This window comes from Macaca thibetana, chromosome 15 (genome assembly GCF_024542745.1).
Source record: "Macaca thibetana thibetana isolate TM-01 chromosome 15, ASM2454274v1, whole genome shotgun sequence".
Lineage (NCBI taxonomy): Eukaryota > Metazoa > Chordata > Mammalia > Primates > Cercopithecidae > Macaca > Macaca thibetana.
This window is the reverse complement of record NC_065592.1, coordinates 41,987,768-42,008,832: the sequence shown is the minus strand read 5'-3', so window position 1 is coordinate 42,008,832 and position 21,065 is coordinate 41,987,768. Positions and strand designations below refer to the sequence as shown.

General features: G+C 39.4%; 1 protein-coding gene across 1 annotated transcript; it reads right to left on the bottom strand.

Moving 5' to 3' along the window:
• Positions 1 to 580: 580 nt before the first annotated feature.
• Positions 581 to 19,101, bottom strand: HEMGN (hemogen). Its single transcript, XM_050762173.1, has 5 exons — positions 18,955 to 19,101; positions 12,224 to 12,357; positions 10,335 to 10,428; positions 3,553 to 4,739; positions 581 to 1,257 (listed from the first exon to the last, which is right to left on the bottom strand). The coding sequence occupies exons 2-5, from the start codon at positions 12,300 to 12,302 to the stop codon at positions 1,163 to 1,165; spliced, it is 1,455 nt and encodes a 484-aa protein (XP_050618130.1). The 5' UTR covers positions 12,303 to 12,357; positions 18,955 to 19,101; the 3' UTR covers positions 581 to 1,162.
• Between the last annotated feature and the right edge of the window lie 1,964 nt (positions 19,102 to 21,065).

Here is a 21,065-nt window from a genome sequence, read left to right as displayed (position 1 = left end):
GACATCTTCCCATCCAGAAGAGTTTCTATTCCTGCCCTGGTCTCTTGTCGTTTTCAGTTAATCTTTGCCATTATCACCATATTTGTCATATTCCTAAAATACTAAAATTGCCATTCTGTTGTTCAAAAATCTTACTTCATTCCCCATTATTTAACAAGTGATATATTTCTTGGTTAGGTATGCAAAATTCTCTGTGCTCTACTAATATGAGCTTTTTAGCATGCAAAGCCTACTGCTATTTCATATGGACTCTATATTAACTGTAGTTTGCCTGCAGTTTTGAACATGTTTTGAACTCACCGTTCTCTTTGTCACATACAATAATGCTGCTATCCACATCTATGCAAATCGTTTCCATCTTTCAAGGCTTCATGCCTGTGTAATTTTTTCAGGTCACTCCAGCAAAAAGTGAGCATTCTCTGTTTGTATCTACCATTCAAATGGCACCAGCACTTACTATTTTCTTTTGTAATTATTTGCTTTCTGTTTTATTTCCCCAGGAAACCAAATTAACCCCACCGTGGGGTGTTAGATATGTCTTCTTACCTCCACAGTTCTTAACATGATGTCATCCACACAGTTAAGCATGTAATAATGATTTAATGTACATTTTGCACAAATACAATATTTAAAAAGTAAAAATAGAAAATCAAATTTCAAATACAAAAGTAAACTACATTCATCACTCCAAAATATCTTTTAAGGAGAATTGTTAAAACTAACCAAAAGAGCCAACTAAAGCCTGAATAAAAATTTGATGCTACTGTTTCATTAGTAATGAACAGCATTTACAAGAAAACTATACACTCCCCAAAATGTAAGTGTTCAGTCTTAGTCACTTATCTGCTCTTAAGACTTAAATAAATGTTCTTAGGGGGGAAAACCAATTATCCAGTCCTCCCCACTTCCTTATTTGTCTCTTCCCACCACTATCCTCTCCCAGACATATACACACATACACACACACATTCACACACACTCTAGCATGATATTGTCTATGTGGCAAAGCCTTAAAAAATGTTATTTCTTTCAGATATGGTCTACAAGTAGAAAAAATAATATTAATGAGCATTGTCAAAAGTTTTACAATATTTTGAGAAAATCACGCATAAACTGTTAAGCTCTATGTTCCATTGGACCCCAACTTTATGGTTGAGCATTGTTAAAACAAAGCATAACTATAGACATCATTTTCTGGATGAATCTCGTTCAGAATTGCTGGTATTTCTGGCTCTTCTTTGGGTTTTTCTTTTGTTTCTGTAAAATCAAATAAAATGAAAAAATAGGTTCAATAAATTGTATTGGGACAATTGACTAACCATTTGGAGGGAGAAAAACTGCTTCACAATATACACAACAACAGACCACAGATGGAGTAAATATTTAAATATTTAAATACCATAAAGTTATAGAAATAATAGTGTTTTTAGTAATCTCAGGATTCTAAGCAGAACACAGAGACCAGAAACTGTAAAGGAAAAGACTAGCAGGTTTGAATATCTAAAAATTAAAATTATATATGGCAAAAACCACTATGAACAAAGTTAAACCAAATCAAAGACAACTGGAAAAATATTTGCAACATATACATAGTAAAAACCATTATTTAAAGAGATTTTTTAATCAGAAAAAGATAGAAATCAAAGATGTTGAATGGGACAAGGATTCAAACAGGCAATTCTTTAAAAATTATATTTATAATAATTCTGAAAAGTTGTCTAGTAACATTAATTATAAAAGGGGGTGATTAAGACCGTTAGGTGAGTTTTATTTTTTAACCTATTGCTTCTTGGCCTTTTGGCTAAGATCAAGTGTATTTTTTAACCTAGCAGACAGGCAAGGATTTTTAAAATGTCATAATGTACAGTGCTGACAAGGGTGTGGGGAAAAGGCACCTGTCTTGTGTGAATCACTACCATGTTTCTGGAGGCTAGTCTGACTGACTGTATATTCAGACTTTAAATGTGGGTACCCTTTGGCCCAACAATTCAATTTCTAGGGATTGATTCAAAGGAAATAATCAGACAAACTTAAGCCTCCAGTGCCTCCATTTCCTTATATTTAAAATGGGAGTATTATTTATCCAGTAGAGCTTTTGACATTGAATAAAGTAAACCATATAAAATATATAATATGGTGTCTGGCACGTAGAAAAGTACTTGATAAGTGTTAACTAAATAAATGTTATTCCCAATGATGTTCATTGAACATTGTTGTAATAGTAAAACTTGGCAGTAAACTGAGTGTTCATCCTCATAGAGACTGGTTGAATAAATTATTGCACATACATATAGCATAGTACTATGCAGTTGCTACAAAAGACATCATAAAGATGGCTCCAATACATATTGTAAATGAAACCAAAAACAAGTTACAGAATAGGATGAGTACTGTCTCATTTGTTGAAACAGAACAACCTTAACATTGGGAACTGGAGATAGAAGATGGTATTAAAGGAGACTTTTACTTGATATTCACTTACATATTGCTTTATTACAATGAACACTTACTACTTTATAATCAGCAAAAATAGATATTGCCATTTAGTTGGTCAAACAAAGCCAAAAATAAAATGAGCATTAATTAATTGACCATATCGATCTTGCTGGGTTTAGAATGAAGCAGTTAGGAATCAGGACGCTGTGTTGGTTAGAGCTGCTTCTCCAGCAGGGTACTCTGTCAGTGAACGTACTGCTTCACATGCCTGCTTTTTACTGCAATGTATTTCTTTAAAGTAGTTCTTCAAAACTGGTATTACTTGGAAACCAGCTAGCCCTATGTTTTTGTTGCACTCATTTTTTAGGATAAAGAGCAAATAAACTACTGAAGGGATTTCTTTAGAAATCAGTTTCCTGGGGATAACTATGGTCTGATAGACTCCAGTCCATTTCTTACACTGTCTACAGTATTGTACGAAGAGAAGTGAAGTTCTCAGTTATGTCTCTGAGGCAAGTGAATTAAAGAACGGTTGCATTATTTTCAAATTGCTATACTTAGAAAAAAGTTTTTCAGGAACAAATCTTGAAATAGAAACGGTTTCCGGTAAACCTGAAATCCTACAGGAATGAGTTCCCTAGTAACAGCTTTGTATTTTACAGCTTTGTAAAATATACAGCTGTATGTTTTACAGCTTTGTATCTCCCTCGGTACTTTGTACTATGAATTTACCTGCCTTCCATTTATCAGGCAAATTAAATTTTCTAGAAAAAGTTCATTCATCAAGCTTTCTTGTTAATGTAGACTTAATTGTTTTTTAAAATATTTTGCAATAATTCACCCTATACTGGGTTCATTTCACTGACTATAGCATCTCATAATGGATGAATAGTATGAATAAGTACTACTGTACATGCTTACATTTTAATTTTTTAACTCTTTGAAATATGCCAAGACATACATTGGTTGCATGAACATATTGTTTACTTAAAACTAGTCAATAAAATTAATAGTATCCATTGACATAACTGAGAATAACCCAGGATTGTCAGAGAAGGTTGTAAATCACTACTCCGGGGGAGATATACCTACCTTGGTGCTATAAACAGCCCTTACCTTGAGGAAAAGTATAAACATCTTTAGCATCTTCCTGGTGTGCTTTAGGATCCTGGCCTTGGGGCCCACCTGTTTCTTGGTATGGTTCTGGAAAGCATTCTTTAGGCACATCCTTATTTTTATAGGTCTTAGTAGAGAGGTCTTCAGGCCCCGGGGTTTCTTGGTATATTTCAGGTGAATATTCTTCAAGCTGGGGTGTTTCTTGGTATATTTCAGGTGAATATTCTTCAAGCCCAGGTATTTCTTGATACGTTTCAGGTGAATACTTTTCAGACCCAGGTGTTTCTTGGTTTATTTCAGTTGAATAGTCTTCAGAATGAGGTGTTTCTTGGATTGTTTTATGAGAGGGAGCTTTAGGCACAATAATTTCTTTATGTGTTTTATGAGGAAGGTGTTTAGGTTCAACTGATTCTTGGTGTGTTTTTGTGGAAAGGTCTTTAGGCTCGGCTATTTCTTGTGTTTTAGGAAAAAAGCCTTCTGCCTCAGCTTTTCCTTGATCTGTTTCATTGTATTCCTCTGGTTCTGCTGGGTTTTGGTCTGTGTCAAGAATATAGCCTTTAGGCACATCTGGTTTGGGGTACGCTTGAAGGGAGCATCCTGCCAGATCAGCTGTGTCTTCAGATGTTGGACAAGGGAGGACTTTGGGTACAGCAGCTTCTTGGCACATTTTAGGAGACAGATCTTCTCGTTTAGCCATATCTTGGTACATTTTGAAAGGATGGTCTTGAATTACAGCTATTACTTGGCATGCATTAGGAGAGTTGTCTTCAGTTTCCACCATGTCTTGGCATATTTTGGAAGAATTGTCTTGAAGTACAGATATTTCTTGGTACATTTTAGGAGAGAGGTCTTCAGGTTCAGCCACATGTTGGCATGTTTCAGAAGAATGGTTTTGTACTGCTATTTCTTGGTACTTGGAAGAATTCTCCTGATGTATAATACTTTCTTCACATATTTCAGAAAAGTGTTCCTCAGGCACAACTTTTTGCGGGGAGGCTACTGAAGGAAATACTTTGGTTATGCTCCCTAGTGGCTCAGTTTTTTTCTCTGTAGGTGCCAGTACTTTCTCCACTATTTCCTTTTCTATCTGTGACTGAGGCTCCACCTTCAATTGGGTATTTTGTTGTCTCTTTCTGCCTCTTTGATTTCCTTTTCCTGTTCTCTGCTGCTTGCGTTTTTTCTGTTCTCTGCAGAAAGAACAGAATTAGTGTCAGCAATGGTGCTACAGAATTCAAATAAATGCTTGTAATAACAGTGCCAGGTCCCCTACTGCCTCATTGCACAAGGATCATGAACTCATCACTTAATCTCTCTGGGCCTCAGTCTCCTTGTTTGTAAAATGAAGGAGCAGCTCTAGGTGTTCTCAGTTCTTAGGAGAGGGAATGTTTCTCCAGGACTTCTTGGCATTGATACCTTGCTTACCAGGAGCCTTCTTGGTGAGGGTAGTGGATGCGCGCGTGTGTATGAACGCGCGTTTGTGTGTGTGTGTTACAGCATATTCTTAAAGTTTGGTTATGGAAAATAAATAATTCCCATTACAAATTAATAGAGTGGCATTCTGGTTTATACACTAGTCTCTTTGCGTTTAGTCTATGTGTGTTACTTCCCTACGCCTGAGTAAACTCATACAAACCAAGTTTCTAGACCTGCAATCCAGGCACGGCTCCTCATCTGTGCAGGCTGCAGGTGGAGGCTATATATTGCTTGATTATCAAATACATTGTTTTGTGTAAAGAATTCTAAGTTGCTACAATATCTCTCAAATGAGATATATTGTAAGTGGGTCAAAGGCTGCAAAAACACTTCTTGAAGTTAAGAAACCTGGTAGAGGCCGGGCGCGGTGGCTCACGCCTGTAATCCCAGCACTTTGGGAGGCCGAGGCGAGCGGATCACAAGGTCAGGAGATCGAGACCACGGTGAAACCACATCTCTACTAAAAATACAAAAAATTAGCCGGGCGCGGTGGCGGGCGCCTGTAGTCCCAGCTACTCAGGAGGCTGAGGCAGGAGAATGGCGTAAACCCAGGAGGCGGAGCTTGCAGTGAGCCGAGATCGCGCCACTGCACTCCAGCCTGGGCGACAGAGCGAGACTCCGTCTCAAAAAAAAAAAAAAAAAAAAAAAAAAAAAAAAAAAAAGAAACCTGGTAGATAGGCATGAGTGGCCATATTATACTTAATCCTAATTAACAAATTAAAGATCTAGAAGATGAAAGGATATGCATGGAAATTGCAGCCAGTGACAAATTGTTAGGCACTGCAAATATAACCAAATACAGATGGCTAATACAGATGGGCTGGGGGCTGGGGAAAGTACTATAAATAAGCATTTCATCATTTTTCTAAATCTACTGAAATTCTGTTTCATGCTACCCGCTCTATGGAGCCTTCTCTAACAGACTACAGGACTAAAATGTTCTCCCAGCTTAGCTTTCCTATAGGACTTACTGTGAGTACCATGCTAAAGACTAGGAATGCAGGCTGCCTCATACTGTAGTTATTTCTGAAGAAACTGTATTTCTTTTAGTAAACATTTTAGACATTCTTTGGAGATAAAAACCAGAGTTTTTTTATATCTTTATAGTGCCCATCGTTCCTTGCATATTTAAAAAAAGTATGCCCTGTTCCATTTTTTTGTATATATTTGAAATTTCCATTGTAAATAAGTGTTTTTAAAAGATTACCTCACCAAACACAGTTTGAAGTCAATATCAAAAAAGCATATATGTTCACTTCTAATATGAGGCTATAGAAAAAAGAAAAAAAAGGTACAGATGTAACAGAACAGTCTAAAATAATATTGAAAATTATATTTAAAAAAGGAAATCTAGGTCAGGCATGGTGGCTCACGCCTTAATCCCAGCACTTTGGGAGGCCAAGGCGGATGGATCACGAGGTCAGGAGTTCAAGACCAGCCTGGCCAACATAGTGAAACCCCGTCTCTACTAAAAGTACAAAAATTAGCCAGGCATGGTGATACGCATGTGTAATCCTAGCTACTTGAGAGGCTGAGGAAAGAGGATCGCTTGAAACCAGGAGGTGGAGGTTGCAGTGAGCTGAGACTGTGCCACTGTGTTCCAGCCTGGGTGACAGAGTGAGACTCCATCTCAAAAACAAAAACAAAAAAGGCCGGGCGCAGTAGCTCACACCTGTAATCCCAGCACTTTGGGAGGCCAAGGTGGGCAGATCACGAGGTCATGAGATCGAGACCATCCTGGCTAACACGGTGAAACCCCGCCTCTACTAAAAATACAAAAAATTAGCCGGGCGTGGTGGCGGGCGCCTGTAGTCCCAGCTACTCGGGAGGCTGAGGCAGGAGAATGGCGCGAACCTGGGACATGGAGCTTGCAGTGAGTCAAAATCGCACCATTGCACTCCAGCCTGGGCGACAGAGCAAGACTCCATCTCAAATAAATAAATAAATAAATAAATAAAATAAAAAGGAAATCTAAAGATGACGGTTATGGCACCTCAGCATTTTGAACTATTACTACAAGTAACCAAGGTGACAAGATAAATTATAAAATTCTTATAAATGTTTTGAAAAAGATATTAATAGTATACCCAAATTCCTTAGGAAACACATATTTTTTCCTAGATATTAAATGTGAAATAATTCATTATTTAGGTATCTATGTGAGGAGATCTGAGTAATATAATAGTCCCTGTCTTCCCTGGTAGTTTTTCAAAAAATACAAAAAATACCTATGTGGCCTAAACTTTAGTCTGTAGTCTCTCATGATTGTAGGCAAGTCACTTAACCTCTACATGCCTTGGTTTCCTTGTAGGTGAAATAAGGTAAATAATATCTGCCCAATTTCATGTGGTGGTTATAAGAATTGGATATAATTACTTACATGAATTAATTATTCAAATATAAATTAGGACTCTAATATGAATATAGGAAACTCTTATAGTGCTTGTGTATGTCAGGCACTGTTTAAATAATTTAGTTATTTTGTTATCTCATATAATCTTCACATCAGTCTATGAAGTAGATAGTATTATTTTCACTTTGCAAATGACAAAACTGAAACACAGAGATGTTGAGTAACTTGCCCAACACTTGTATTTGATAATCAAGCCATATACATTATCCACCTGCAGGCTGCACAGATGAGCCGTGCCTGGATCGCAGGTCTAGAAACCCTGAGTATGAGTTTACTCAGGGGTAGTGAAGTAACACACACAGACTAAATGCAAAGAGACTAGTGTATAAACCAGAGTGCCAATCTATTAATTTATAATGAGAATTCTTTCTTTTCCATAATATTTCCAAGGGTTCTGGCTACGAAGTAGGGGAACCAGGCTACAAATCTAGTCATTGTGGCTTTAACAGCCTGGCTCATAACCATGCGCTCTGCTGCCTCTCTCTGAAACTAATAAAATTGCACTGTATGGTATGTTGTAGTGAGAAAAGAGGGCGCAGGCCTCAGCATTATAGAGATGTATCACCAGAGCAAGTCCAGCCAGCTGCCAAGAGGCTCACCAAGGTGTTATCCATTTGAGTGAATACCCTCAGCCCAGCAAGCCCAGAAACCTGACTCTGTTAGCACACTGAGACTACTTCCATTTATCAGGGGCAGAGCTCATCAAGCAGATTTAAGGAGACTTACATATAAACCTAAAGACCAATTTTTAAATGAACAGAAATACAAAGTCACATAGTAGAAAATACCTGGGCTGGCCAGGCACAGTGACTCATGCCTGAAATCCCAGCACTTTGGGAGGCCAAGGTGGGCGAATCACTTGAGGCCAGGAGTTCCAGACCAGCCTAGCCATCATGGTGAAACCCCAGCTCTACTAAAAATACAAAAACTAGCTGGGCATGGTGGCCGGTGCCTGTATTCCCAGCTACTTGGGAGGCTGAGGCACGAGAATCACTTGAACCAGGGAGACAGAGGTTGCAGTGAGCCGAGATCTCTCCACTGTACTCCAGCCTGGGCAGCAGAGTGAGACTCTGTCTCAAAACGAATGAATGAATGAATAAAAGAGAGAGAAAAAAGAAAAGGAAAGGGGAGGGGAGGGGAGAGGAGAGGATGGCTGAGGGGTGGGGATGGGGAGAGGAGGGGGGGGGGGGAGGAGAGGAGAGTACCTGGGCTCTGGGCTTGCAAACAAATGCACTGTCTCTGTAGGTAAGTACTTGGGAAGCCAGATAATGATTGGAAGATTGCTTAGTGGGTATGGAATTTGGGAGCTAATTGGATAATCTTCAATAGACCTGCCACAGGACCCTAGTACAAATATTTCTACTGTAAAATAATACACCTGTTCCTAAAAATCCTCACTTTCTGCAAAATCATCCTCTATAAAGTTACAGTGGTTGTGAAGGTGGGGCAAATAGGCTTGGGACAAATGATTCAAAGCTTTTGCAACATTTTAACGCTAACTAAAACAATAATTGGTACCAGGAGAGAGAACTTGCTTGGTCCAGACAAGTAGTTTACTGTGGCTGGAGGCTGCCTCAGGGGATAGTAAATACAAATATAGTGTAATTGCAGGCTTAAAGCTGCTGAGACCTGAGCTCTGAGCCAGCGGGGTTGCCATTAAGTTGGGCACAGGAGAGAAGTGCAAGCTGCCACTTGGTGGAGAACTGCGCAAGGCTGGTGTTGTGCCTATCTGGGGAAGGAACCCTGCATGCCGGCTGAAAAGAATCCTGCCTATACAACAGCCAGGCTGAAGGCTTTTTCTTTCCAACTGAAGGCTTTAATTCTCTTCCCACTATTCTGGCTTCTTTTGACTAGGAAAAAATCATGAACCGACACAGCTCCCACATTATACTGACATCGTTCTCCTATTTATCAATCATATGTGAACTTGGTGTTATAGAAACATCTGTTGTAGCAGAACAGACAGTGCTCCATAGTGAGGTTTAGGGGTTTAGAAAATGCCCTTCATTAGGAAAAGTGCTTTGCTTAAATTAGTGGTTCTCAACTGAGGGTGATTTTTCCTGTCTCCCCGCAACCCCACCCCAGGAGACATTTGACAATGTTTGGAGACATTTTGTTGTCACAGCTGGGGTGGAAGGTGCTATTGGCATCTAGAGGCCAGAAAATGCTACAAAACATCTGCAGTGCACAAGACAGCCCCCGACACAACAAGAAGTTCTCCTGCCCCCAGTGTCAGCAATGCCAAGGTGGAGACACTTTGGCTTAGATGGATGCTGCACTTTTGGCTCTTTGGGCTCCCCTTCCAAGCAAGCAAGTCCCCAGTTGTCACAATCATATTTGAAATGGATGCAATTAGATGCCGCCTAATTTACAATCATGTTCTTGTACCCCTTTCCTGCATTTACATACAGGTGAACATACAGGTTATCTAAACTCTTTGTCACTCATTTACAGGGAATGTTTTGGCTCACTCCATGGAGAGTTAATCACACTCATTCAGTAAATATTTAGCTAACAGAAAGCTTGGAGAACAATCTTGGAGGCTTCTTCAGTGATGCTTCCCACTCCCAACAGGGTGCTTCTATGTTTATATTACCATAGGAGCTAAACACCAAGCTTCTCTACAATATAATTTGGTTGCTCAGTGCTTTAATTAAAAGAGACCAGGGAAAAAATTATGTTCCCACCATGTTACCAGCTGTGTGTGTGACTTTCGGCAAGAGATTTAACTCACTGGAGGCTTAGTCTCTGTTTTTCTGTAAAATAGGGACAACCATGCGTGATTTACAGGATTGTTGGAAAGATAAAATACAGTGTGTAAAGTGCACAGCACTACTTGATGCATAACATCCTCAATAAATATATCAGTTCCCTTTCTCTTGTGGTGCTACCATACCCAAATAGCCATTGTGACGTTTCCTTTTCTTGCACTTCAGCTTTTCTTTTTCTAAGTCGTTCTCTGTTTCTCAAACTCCAGGTTCCAATGACTTCTGTAATAAAATGAAAGTTATTAGAGAAAGTGATGAACCATGGTGTTTATCAGCAAAAGTCCTGTAGCCAAGTGGCAGAATCTCTATGCTAGGTTTTTCTCCTAGCTTTTTGAGGACAAGGACTGCATCTCATTTGTCCTTGTATCTCCAGAAAAAGCCTGGAAGCAGACATTCAGCAAATGTTTTTGAATGAAAAGGTCAGAGACCTACTCATACATAGTATTTGTATGTAAGTGTGCTACCAACCTATTAATTTCTTCAAAATAATTTTATATATTGTACAAATAATGAAAAAAGCAGCCATATTTTGCGTCTTTAACATGATAATGTGTTTTCCTTTTATTCCTCACTTCTATCCAGTGCTTATATTACACAAAGTTGTAAGAATAGCATAGCACACTTTTATCCTTTTATTAACCTAGCATTATATTAGAACTATTTTCCATGATGTAGTCTTCATAATGATAATTTTAATGACAATATGATACATAGTCTGGTTAATGTACTCTCATTTACCCAATCATTCCTCTTGGATTGAGCATTTAGGTTGTTGCTAGTTATCTTTGCCTTGTATATCAAATTATAATAAGCATATTCATTGCATATAGGTTTTCTTTTGGATTTCTTCCTTAGAATGGTGTTTCTTCAAGTTCTTTGGAAAATTAAGAGTTTGATCAAAAAAGTTTTTGCTGCCATCTAAGGTTGAGAAAAACTAATGAGTCTTTGATGTAGAGCTTCCTAGAGCCTGTGAAGTGATACAAATCCACACTGGGACCTCTAAAGAATAGAGCATGCCCCTTGAACAATGGTTCCTCTTGTTCTTGGGATAAGGGTTATTTATAGTGAAAAATTCTACCTTTATTTTTACTAACCTCTAATTAAAATTGACAGTTCCTTCAATTATGAATGTAGGTAACAAACCACAGTAGTTTTGGCAGTATATGACTTTTTTTCAACTTTTATTTTAAGTTTAGGGGTATATGTGCAGGATATGCAGGTTTGCTACATAGGTATACATGTGCCATGGTGGTTTGCTGCACAGATCATCCCATCACCTAGGTATTAAGCCCAGCATCCATTATCTATTCTTCCTGATGCTCTCCCTCCCCCTCAGCATGTGACTTTGTCCCTGTAAAGAAATCACACATTTTTATATCACATTATACTTGTTGCAGATACCTTAAAATATTACCTACAGGCTATGATTTGACTTGATACTATTATTAGACCCACCACTGGATATTGTAATCTATAAATAATCATATATATTACTATATCACAATTTTTTATTTTGATATTTGTATCTTAATATAATTATTTCCTTTGGAATCTTATATGTTTAATTTTATGCCTTTAAAACTTCTCTTCAAAGAAGGAGTCTCTGGGTTCATCAGAATGCCAAAGAGATCCATGTAGCAAAAAAAAATTTTAAACAATGTCTTAGGGTATCTCAAGGACTAAGGTTCCACAAAACATTTTGAGAAATGCTGCTTTAGGATCGATCCAAGGGCTGAAATTAGTGAGTCAAAAGAATAAGCAGTATTATAGCTCTCACCGCTTATTGCCAGATCTCTTTCCAAAAGTTAGACGAAATTTGTGCTACCATAGTTTTACCACAACCATCTAATGAAATTATTGGATGAACTACCCGATGAAACTATTGGGTAGTTTCATTAGCTTTCATTTAAGTATATTTCCTTTTTTTTTTTTTTTGGCCAGATCCATTGAAAAGAGAAAATTATCATACCCTGAATTCTTTTCAACAGCCACCAGCTCTTAAGGTATTTTTCATTACCTGGAGAATGGTTCTCTTCTTGGTGAGGATCAAGTGTCTGATGGTGCTTCAAATGAGATTGGTCCTTTCCCAAATCCATCTTGCTGCAATACCTTCCTGCTATTTTGGTCTGACTTCCACAAGCAGCCTAGATCCTTTTTAAAAATATCAAAAACAACTAACACTTAAAAAAAAAAAAAAAAACCACACACACAAGTTTGCCTGTCACTTGACTTCCCGCCTAAAAGTTTTATCTGGTTGGACCACAACTGCAGGCTAATTCTACTTTCTTTATCACACTGCACAGGTGTGAGTAGGGGAAATGGCTGGTGCTAGCAACCTCTAGCATAGCTTGCTATTTATACAGGGAAACTCTCTGGCCACAGCCTGGCATGGCACAACCTCCAGTCAGCACTCTTTCGGTTCTATCTGCCAGGAAGTGTCTGGATCCGATGTTCCTTTTTACAGATGGAAGTGGCCTGGTGTAGAAAGAACACAATCTAGACTCCAACCAGCTCAGTGGCCCAGGGCAAGTCACCTCCCTTTTCTATGGCTCTCTTTCTGCATTTGCAAAATGGGTAAATAATTCTTGCCTGCTTCATATGGTTCTTGTTAAAGTGAAAATAATGGATGTGAAAATTTTTAGAAAGTGTGATATATATTAATCTTACATGGTTTTCTGTATGTGGCTTTTTTCACCTTAATCTGTTGCAAAATAATGTACAGTTTTGCTGTGTATGCTGTTAGACAAGAAATAGACATAAATAACCAAATTAGAAATTCACAGCAATTTTGTACGCCTTTTTGCTCACCGAATCATTCACAAGTGACTCAAGATAACTAGTGAAATCCATTGTTACTCATGTAGGGGAAGGTGAAAGATTATTTCTTAATGAAAATATCACCACATTATATCCCAGAAATTAAGTTGAAATCATCAAAGGAACCATCCTGCCTCCAAGCAGTCACCCCATTTGCGAAGAAAAGGAGCCACAGACTACTATGGTTCAACTAAGGAAGAAACCCTGAGCACCTCCTGATAAAGGAAGCCAGTCTGGGAGATGCAGGGTTAATATATGTGTTCTGGATTCAGATTGAATTGAAGTGAGTTTGAATTCCAGTATTGGCATTCCCTAATTCAGTGACCTGAGGCAAGTTAGATAGCCTTGGAGTCAATTTATCTATCCATAACATGGGGACAATATTGGTATCTACCTCATAAAGTTACTAGGATGATTAAGACCAGTAATCCATATGAGGCATTTTATGTGTGCCTAACATATCGAACTTGGTCAATAAATGTTAGCTACCAATAAAAATACAATAACCAGATTTTGGTAAAGCAAGTCATAGTTTAAATGCACTAAAGAAAGAAAGTCTGAAGAGGATTCTTTATAAAGAAAGACCTTTGTAAAGTGAATAGATGCCCACTACTTCCATGGAGTCTTAAGGCATTAGAACTGGAAGAGCCCAAAATCATCTAGTCCCTGCCTATTTTATATACAAAGAAACTGAGAACCAAGGAGGAGAGTTGCCTATACTCAGTATTTTATTACTTATTGCCAGCAGCATCTCTTACAGGTTAGGAGATGGGTCATCATTTTGTGTGCTTGATCTTTCCTTGGTATAAAAATGTGTGTGTCATGTAAACATATTAGAGAAACAAGCTGTCAAACACACTAAAGGGTATCAAGAACGACGTAACAAACACCCAAGTATCTGCCACTAAAACTTAACTTGGTTTTTAATTACTAAATCCTAATATTTAGCTTTACCTCTCTCAGTTCCCCAGTCTTTCTCTTAAGTAAATCTCTGTACCTAAAAATTCAGGTAACTTCAGGGACCCCCTACTCAAAGTAATCCTGCACGGAACAGCAGACATTCTGTGTAATTTATCTCTTGAAAATTTGGATTTTCAGATATGGGGTTTAAAGAACTCAAACTAATTTTAAAAATTACAAAATAGTATTTTTTAAAATATTGATTCCTTTATTTGATATGTTTTAATTCTTATTAGTTAGGTTGTTTCTTACATTAGGTTAGTTTAATAAAATAACATTATAGAATCCCTCTGGGACACCTCCAGTGGATGCAGAGGTACTTCTTGAATAAAATTATCCTTACTAAGAGCTTGTAACACCCAGTTCAACAATTCAGCAAATTTTACTTAATGCCCCCTCTTGTGCTACGTACTGAGTAAGGCTGTGAGGCTATAGAGATGGATGGTGCAGTGCCTGAGCCCTGTGCCCTGTAGGCTCATAGAGGAGAAAGTGTGTACATCTGTATTGCAAGGAAATAATACTCTTTATGTCCTGTTACAACCTACCTAAGTCAATTCCACCCCTGCACCGTGTTCCCTGTATCTAGAAGCAGAGTGTGGAGGGTCTGTAAGAGGGTGGGGTTTCAAGTTAACAGTAAATTGAAGGTAATATTGGGTGGAGGAGGCCAGTGGAGAGATACTTTGGAGCAAACTAGATTGGAAGTCAGGCAAGGTGTCTCTGGCATGATAAACAGGCCAGAGCGGGAATTTGAGACAGAAATAGCCTACAGTAAGTTTACAAACCATAGTTCATGGACCCTTCTCTCTGTAGAAAATTCTAATTAGAAATTTAGTTAGAATTCTCTAACTAGATTTCCAGAATGTGTGTTAGGCATTAAAGTCCACATGTTTTTTGACAAATGCTGACTTGTTCTAGAGTTATTTGCATGTATACATAAACCTCTCTCTAGGCCACAAACCCTTAGAGAGCAGATACAGCTTCTGATTCACTTTTCTGTCTCCACAGTATGAGCTGGTGGGAGGCTTGGCTCACTGTAGTCCCCATAATCGCCCTCACTCCCTGCTTCATGAACATGCAGCCTGGGACAGTACTTTATACACTCAGGGCTTGAGGCTGCTGTGACTTAATAGCAGCAATATCATCATCTGTGCCAGAGGTCTTTCTCCTGTCATTCATTCTGTGCCCAGCACTGTCTTATGGGCTAGAGATAGAATAATTGAACAACAAAGTCCCTGCCTTTATGAAGTCTACATTTTAATGGGGAGAGATAAACAATAAGGAAATAAATAAAATATATAATGTATCAGATGGTGATGATTGCTTTGGAGAAAACTGCGCTGGGCATAATAGGATAAGGAAAAGGAGGTTGATGGTGGCTGCTATTTTAAATAGTATAGTCAGAGAAGGCTCGACTGATAGGATGACAGGTGAACACAACTGAAGGAGGTGAGGGGCCAGACATGGCATGCTGATATCTGTGAGGGCATTCCAGGTATAGGGGCACCAGCAAATGGCCCAAGGAGGGGAGCGTTAAGGAGGTGGGATCGGAGAGAAAGCCTATTATTCCCCCTTGTAGGATTTCTACTCTGAGTGAGATGGATAGTCATGGCATGGTTTTGGACAGAGGAGTGATACTATCTGACTTATGTGTTTAAAGAATTATTCTGGCTACTGTGTGGGACAGGGGCAGAGGAAGCAAGAACAATCAGAATGGTATTGCAATGATCCAGATGCGAGATGATTAAGGTTTGGATGATGGCAGTGGTGAAGCCATGGTCAGATTCTGGATTAACTTATAACTTGTATATGGGGTGAGACATAAAGAATCAAGATAAAGATTTGTTGTGAACAACTGGAAGGATGGAGTTAGCGTTCACAGGTGAGGAAGATTGGGAGAAGCAGGCTTCGAGGAGATGATCAAGAGTTTCATTTTGGATGTGCTAACAGGTTAGGGAGAAAACAGCAAAGGAGCAGCCAGTGAGACAGAGGAAAACTGGAAAAATGTAGTGTCTTGGAAGCCAAGAGGAAAGACTGTTTCAAAGAGGAGGGACTAATCCACTGTGTCAAACTTTGCTAAAGTAGAGGAAGGATTGAGAATTGTCCTAACAATTGATTTCCTAACAATTCAATTCGTTTCAATTAATTATAGATTATGGAGGTGAAGTAACTTGGCCAAGGGCATGCAGGTAAAACCACCCATATAATTTTGGGGGCGCCCAGTGCAAAATGAAAACACAGGGCTTCTCCTTCAAAAATTGTTAAGAATTTCAAGATGGCTGTAGCAGAAAATTAAACCCAGCAAGTGTTTCACTGGATCCTTGAAGCAGACTTATAACATAGCTATTATTGTCCTCATTTTTTCTGATCAAGAAAGTGATGCTCAGTGCATTGAGTGACATAACTAAGATCACAGAGGGAGACTGGTAGTTTGCACCAGAAGCTGGGCCTTCAGCCTCCAATTCCCCCTAATTCCTTCTTTTTTCTTTTTCTTTTTTTTTTTTTTTTTTTTTTTTTTTTTTTTGGAAATGGGGTCTCACTGTGTTGCCCAGGCTGGAGTGCAGTGGCACAATCACAGTTCACTGCAGGTTCTACCTCCCTGGGCTCAGGTGATCCTCCCACCTCAGTCTCCCGAGTAGCTGGGACTACAGGCATATACCACCATGCCTGGCTAATTTTTTGTACTTTTTTGTAGAGATAGGGTTTTGACACATTGCCCAGGCTGGTCTCGAACTCCTGGGCTCAAGCAATACCCCTGCCTTTGCCTGCCAAAGTGCTAGGATTACAGGTATGAAGCTACCAAGCCCGGCCTGGCCCTCTTCCTACTAGAACAAACTAGGTATTGAGGGAGAGAGTTGCTTTCCTGCCTCCTGATCGTCTGGAGCAGCTGTAAGTATCAAGAACTTGGTCATGCATTTCAGAGGCCTGACTGAACTGGGCAAATGTAGGAGGGAAGGAAACAGATTGCTGAAACTTCTGCCCTAGGGCCCTTTAAGATGGGCATGAAAAGGGAGCACAGGAAAAACTAGCTCAGGCCATGTACTGGATGCTGTTTAGTCAAAAACAAGACTGGGTAAAAGTGCCCCAAAGTTAATGCCATTTTAGGCTATATTGATAAAAAATTATAGAGCCTCCAAAACCAGAGAGATGAGAGTCCTGGTACACCTTGGTTTGTCATGCCATAGCCAGAGAGCCATACTGTGAAGACCATATTACTTGAAAGCATACACTGAAAAGAACGAGGGGTACAGGGCTCTATCATTTTCCTGGCTGGGTAATTTGGGGAAAATCACTTAATTCTTTCTGATCCTCAGTTTCTTCCCTTGTAAAATAGAGAAAGGTAATACCTCATGGGGATTCTGTGAGGATAAAAGAGATCATGAGAGCTTTTTATGAAATGAAAAACACTGCAGATATAAGTCCCATTAACCTGGACGGTGTTAATAGTGATATTAGAGTGTTCTAATCATGCACCTGGGCAATTTTCTAAAATACATTTAGGTGGAAAAGTAGTGGAAAGGAAGACAATGGACATTTGTTTTTCTTAGCATTCCTTCCTTGCTGACATACTTTTTCAAAGCTTTTAAATACTTTTCAAAGACTGGATCAAGCTTTGTTTTCCTAAGTGGAGAAGGAGAGTTTCTTGTTCCCCTCTCTCTCAGTCTGTTGATGCATGATAAATGACTTCTGTCTGCTAAAACAGATGCTGCTGTACACATACAGATAACATGTTCTATCACCTAGAATGGCTGTAGCCTGCCTTTCAGTCTAGTTTGTCCCAAAGTCCCTCCTCTGGAATCCTCCCACAAATACTGCCTTCTATTAGAGTATAGACAAATAAATATCTCTGAATAAACACTGGTGAGTGGTCATTTATCTGGGTAAGAGCAATTCTGGTCTCACCTTGAGCCTCCCCCTTATCTCTGTCCTTTCATTTCTGAACTTCTGGAACTAATAATGTATTCTCAGTGCCTCCTTTTCCCCCTACACCATTTCATTGCTTTACATCTGGAATCTAGCTTTTTCTTTCACACATTCTCTCATAAATCATCAATGATTTCCTAATGGCCAAATCCAGTGGTCCATTCTCGGTTCTTTCTTTTTGACCTCTCTGCAGCTCATAATTCCTCTGAGTACTCCTATCCTCCATAAAACTTGCTCCACTTTTGGCCTCTCTGATGGTGTGGTGTCCTCTACTCTCTCTCCCTTCTCCTCCTCCTTGCTCACAGGCTTCTCTTCCACTCCCCTAGGTGTGGGAGGTGTTTTCTAAGAGTCCCTGATCCTTTTGAGTTAATACTCTTACCCAAAGACAGTTGATCCAACTGTATACTTTTAGCTACTACCTCTTTGCAGATGTCTTCTAAGTAAGTATGTCTGAGTTCTAAGATCACATTTCCTAGTGTTTCTTGGTTATCACTTATTACCTGGATGTCTCACTGCACCTCAAACTTAGCATAACTAAAAGCAAATTTATCTTCCCCATTAAAACTAGGCTCCCTGTGCTTTATTTCTGTTAGAATAGTAGTACCATGCCTGGCCATCTAGTTCTAAGCCTTCAAAACTCTCTTTGACTCTGCCTCTTCACTTTGTCTCTCACATTCAGCTAGATACAGTTCTGCCAGTTCTTTCTTCCCAGTGTCCCACCTGCTCATTCCCTCTTTTCCTGTCCTATACCACCATCCCAGAGAGGGGCCTCAACTTCTCACTGGAAGCATTGGAAAAGCTCCGTAAGTGGCTATCTGCTTTCATTTGCGCTCACCCTCCCGAGTCCATCCTGCACAAACATCCAGAGTATTCCTGCTACAGCTGGCTGTGAACCAGTCACTTCCATGTTTAGAATCCTGTAAAGCCTGAGTATTGCCTGCAGAATAAAGACTAAATTTCCGAGTCTGGCATTTAAGTCTAATTTCCCAATGTTTTTTCCCATTACTTTCCTGGAACTACCCAATGTTTCCATTAACCAGTGCCACTTGCCTTCCCTGTTTTGCCGTGAATCTTTCTAACACCCGCAGTACCTATCTTCATAACTTCCGGTTGTTCAGTCTTCTTTCGTATGTCTGCGCATCCAGATAGTGAGTGCCTTCATCACAAAGCCTTTGATGATGATGATGATGATGACGACAATGACAATGATATGATGAGACTTTAGTCACTCTACAAACTCATAATGGGTAGCTGACACTTTATATGCAATATCTCATTTCATTTTTCCAACTAATATTATCCCCATTTCACTGATAACAAAACCATATTTTAAAGAGGTTATATCCCGAGATCACATAAGCTCATGAGTGGCAGAATTAGGGGTCAAAACTAAGGCTGTCCAACTGCAAAGTTTAGGGATTTAACCATTCTGTTCTATTGCCTTTAACTGCCTAGATGTGGTCTCTCCTTTCTGAGCTATAACTGTGCTTGATTTTAGCCATTTTGTGGTGAATATTACATCAATTTTTTGCACATTTTTACAATATATATATAAAATACTAAGTTCTAGGGTACATGTGCACAACGTATAGGTTTGTTACATAGGTAAACATGTGCCATGTTGGTTTGCTGCACCCATTAACTCGTCATTTACATTGGGTATTTCTCCTAATGCTATCCCTCCCCCAGCCCCCCATACCCCTACAGGCCCCAGTGTGTGATGTTCCCCTCCCTGTGTCCAAGTGTTCTCATTGTTCAGTTCCCACCTATGAGTGAGAACATGCAGTGTTTGGTTTTCTGTCCTTGTGATAGTTTGCACAGAATGATGGTTTCCAGCTTCATCCATATCCCTGCAAAGGACGTGAACTCATCATTTTTTATGACTGCATAGTATTCCATGGTGTATATGTGCCACATTTTCTTAATCCAGTCTATCATTGATGGACATTTCAGTTGGTTCCAAGTTTTTGCTATTGTGAATAGTGCCGCAATAAACATGTGTGCATGTTTCTTTATAGTTGCATGATTTATAATCCTTTGGGTATATACCCAGTAATGGGATCGCTGGGTCAAATGGTGTTTCTAGTTCTAGATCCTTGAGGAATTGCCACACTGTCTTTCACAATGGTTGAACTAATTTACACTCCCACCAACAGTGTAAAAGCATTCCTATTTCTCCACATCCTCTCTAGCATCTGTTGTTTCCCGACTTTTTTTTTTTTTTTTTTTTTTTTTTGAGACAGAGTCTTGCTCTGTCCCCCAGGCTGGAGTGCAGTGGCACGATCTCGGCTCACTGCAAGCTCCGCCTCCTGGGTTCAGGCCATTCTCCTGCCTCAGCCTCCCGAGTAGCTGGGACTATAGGCGCCCGCCACCGCACCCGGCTAATTTTTTGTATTTTTAGTAGAGACGGGGTTTCACCGTGGTCTCGATCTCCTGACCTTGTGATCCGCCCGCCTCGGCCTCCCAAAGTGCTGGGATTACAGGCGTGAGCCACCGCGCCCGGCCTGTTTCCCGACTTTTTAATGAGCGCCATTCTAACTGGTATGAGATGGTATCTCATTGTGGTTTTGATTTGCATTTCTCTGATGACCAGTAATGATGAGCAGTTTTTCATGTGTCATAAATATCTTCTTTTGAGAAGTGTCTGTTAATATCCTTTGCCCACTTTTTGATGGGGTGGTTGTTTTTTTCTTGAAAATTTGTTTAAATTATTTGTAGATTCTGGATATTAGCCCTCTGTCTGATGGGTAGATTGCGAAAATTTTCTCCCATTCTGTAGGTTGCCTCTTCACTCTGATGGTAGTTCCTTTTGCTGTGCAGAAGCTTTTTAGTTTGATTAGAGCGCATTTGTCTATTTTGGCTTTTGTTGCCATTGCTTTTGGTATTTTAGTCATGAAGTCCTTGCCCATGCCTATGTCCTGAATGGTATTGCCTAGGTTTTCTTCTAGGGTTTTTATGGTTTCAGGTCTAACATTTAAGTCTTTAATCCATCTTGAATTAATTTTTGTATAAGGTGTAAGGAAGGGATCCAGTTTCAGCTTTCTACATATGGCTATCCAGTTTTTCCAATACCATTTATTAAATAGGAAATCCTTTCCCCATTTCTTGTTTTTGTCAGGTTTGGCAGAGATCAGATGGTTGTAGATGTGTGGTGTTATTTC